Below are 1,753 nucleotides of genomic sequence, written 5' to 3' on the forward strand. Positions count from 1 at the left end.
TCACAAAATTTGAAGAAGGATTTGCATGCAATAAATTGGTGAGAAAAACTAATTGCACACCATGTGCAAAAATTTCATTGACTAGGTTGAATAAATTGTGATACTGAGTCACGTGGCTGTGGAAGAAACTAACATTAGCACTAACATGGGGAGTGTGAAAATACCGAGGGATGTAAATTTAAAAAATTAATGGTGATACTGACATGTAAACTGTATGCTCCAAAAGCGCGTGACAAAAAAATTCCACCTCCAAGTCCTATACACTCATATATACGGTTGTACGTTCATAAACCCTTTTTTCCCTCCTCTTTTACATATTTAGTCCCCGACTCCCCTAGCGTTTATCGGTTTATGTATATAACATTTTCGTCCTAGCTTGATAGCTCTCTGTGTTTATTATTATCTATATAATCCACGGCAAGGCACCGCAAGTCATCCTCTTCCGCCTCCCATTACACTTCTCCAAAGCAACCGGCCCGGCCCATTCCCCAACCCCGACCCTTCTCATTCATCATAAATGAGCCGATTCAGGCCTGAAACTCCGTCCTCTAACATGACCTCCTACGCCGACCTCATGGCCAGAGAATTCGTAGTGGCGTTCCGTGATCTGCAGAAGGACGCTACGAATCATGAAAAGCTGGCCTGTTTTGCCCGCAGACACTACGTGAACAGGCTCAACGGGCCCGAGTTCGCCTCAGCACTCACAAACAAGCCAGGGAATGATCCTTCGATCGTTCACAACTTCTTCCATCATTTATCCTGCCATTATAAGGAGCATTTGGTGATGCTGAAGACGCTCAAATCAATGGATGAGAGCTTAGTAAAGCGCATCGATTCCATGGATGTCTCTAAGAAGGCGTCGGCCGTTTCCTTCACGCTCGCTGCCATGTTCTTCGCAGCCACGGCTGCGATGGCTGCTGCGAATGCCAATCCCAAGAGGGAAGCGGCCTGGCCAGCATCTGGGCCCGCTGCTACTGACCAAGTAGCAGCTGGGCCAGCAGAGGTCGGACCCATATTGGCCGGGCCAGCTGTGGCAGCGGCAGCAGCAGCGGCCTCCATTCTGTTTGGGGGAGTCGGGAAATGGATCCATTCGCTTCTGAACAAGCGGGAAACTGCAGCCAGGAAACACAAGGAAATAACTGTGGTTATGACTATTGGCGCCAAATTCGGCATGGGAGATCTTAGCTCCATTCATGACGTGGCTAGGAGGCTGGAGTTCCAGAACAAATCTTTGTCGGAAACGGTTGATGATGGGAACATAGTGGCGGCTGTGGAAGGGGGCTTTGTTGAATTGGAAGCGAAAGTTGAAGCATACAGTGATAGGATGAAGTGGGCTAGAGATGGTGTGCTTGAAAGTATTATCACGCACCTGGGTTAAACCTTCTTAAACACAGATTTGTTCAATTTCAAATAATTGCAATTTTAGACAGACTTGATTGAGTAATTGGTGTGGAAAATGATAGTAGTATTATTTCGCTTTCATACTATATAAAGTTGGTCTTTGACTCTTTGGTATGCAAATTGGTATAGAAAATAAGTGAACTGGCTTTGGTAGTAAGGCTTTGGTAGTAAGATTGGATTGACTTAGGCTGAGAGTTGAATAAAAGCCCATTTAAAGCCCAAATATACGAACCTATATTCAACTGTAAAAGCAATTTTACAATTTAAACAAAGATCTACCGTGTAAATCCGGCCTTTCCAATTAAAAAATGTTCGTTAGAGCCACCTCATTATCATTAAGTGTAGATTTTGT

General features: G+C 44.7%; 1 protein-coding gene across 1 annotated transcript; it reads left to right on the forward strand.

The window, feature by feature from the left end:
• Nucleotides 1–553: 553 nt before the first annotated feature.
• On the forward strand, nt 554–1,378 carry LOC125191407 (UPF0496 protein 1-like). Its single transcript, XM_048088964.1, has one exon. It carries the CDS (start codon nt 554–556, stop codon nt 1,376–1,378), a length of 825 nt encoding a protein of 274 aa, XP_047944921.1.
• The last annotated feature ends 375 nt before the right edge of the window (nt 1,379–1,753 follow it).

The sequence above is a fragment of the Salvia hispanica genome, chromosome 1, assembly GCF_023119035.1.
Source record: "Salvia hispanica cultivar TCC Black 2014 chromosome 1, UniMelb_Shisp_WGS_1.0, whole genome shotgun sequence".
NCBI classification, from domain to species: domain Eukaryota; kingdom Viridiplantae; phylum Streptophyta; class Magnoliopsida; order Lamiales; family Lamiaceae; genus Salvia; species Salvia hispanica.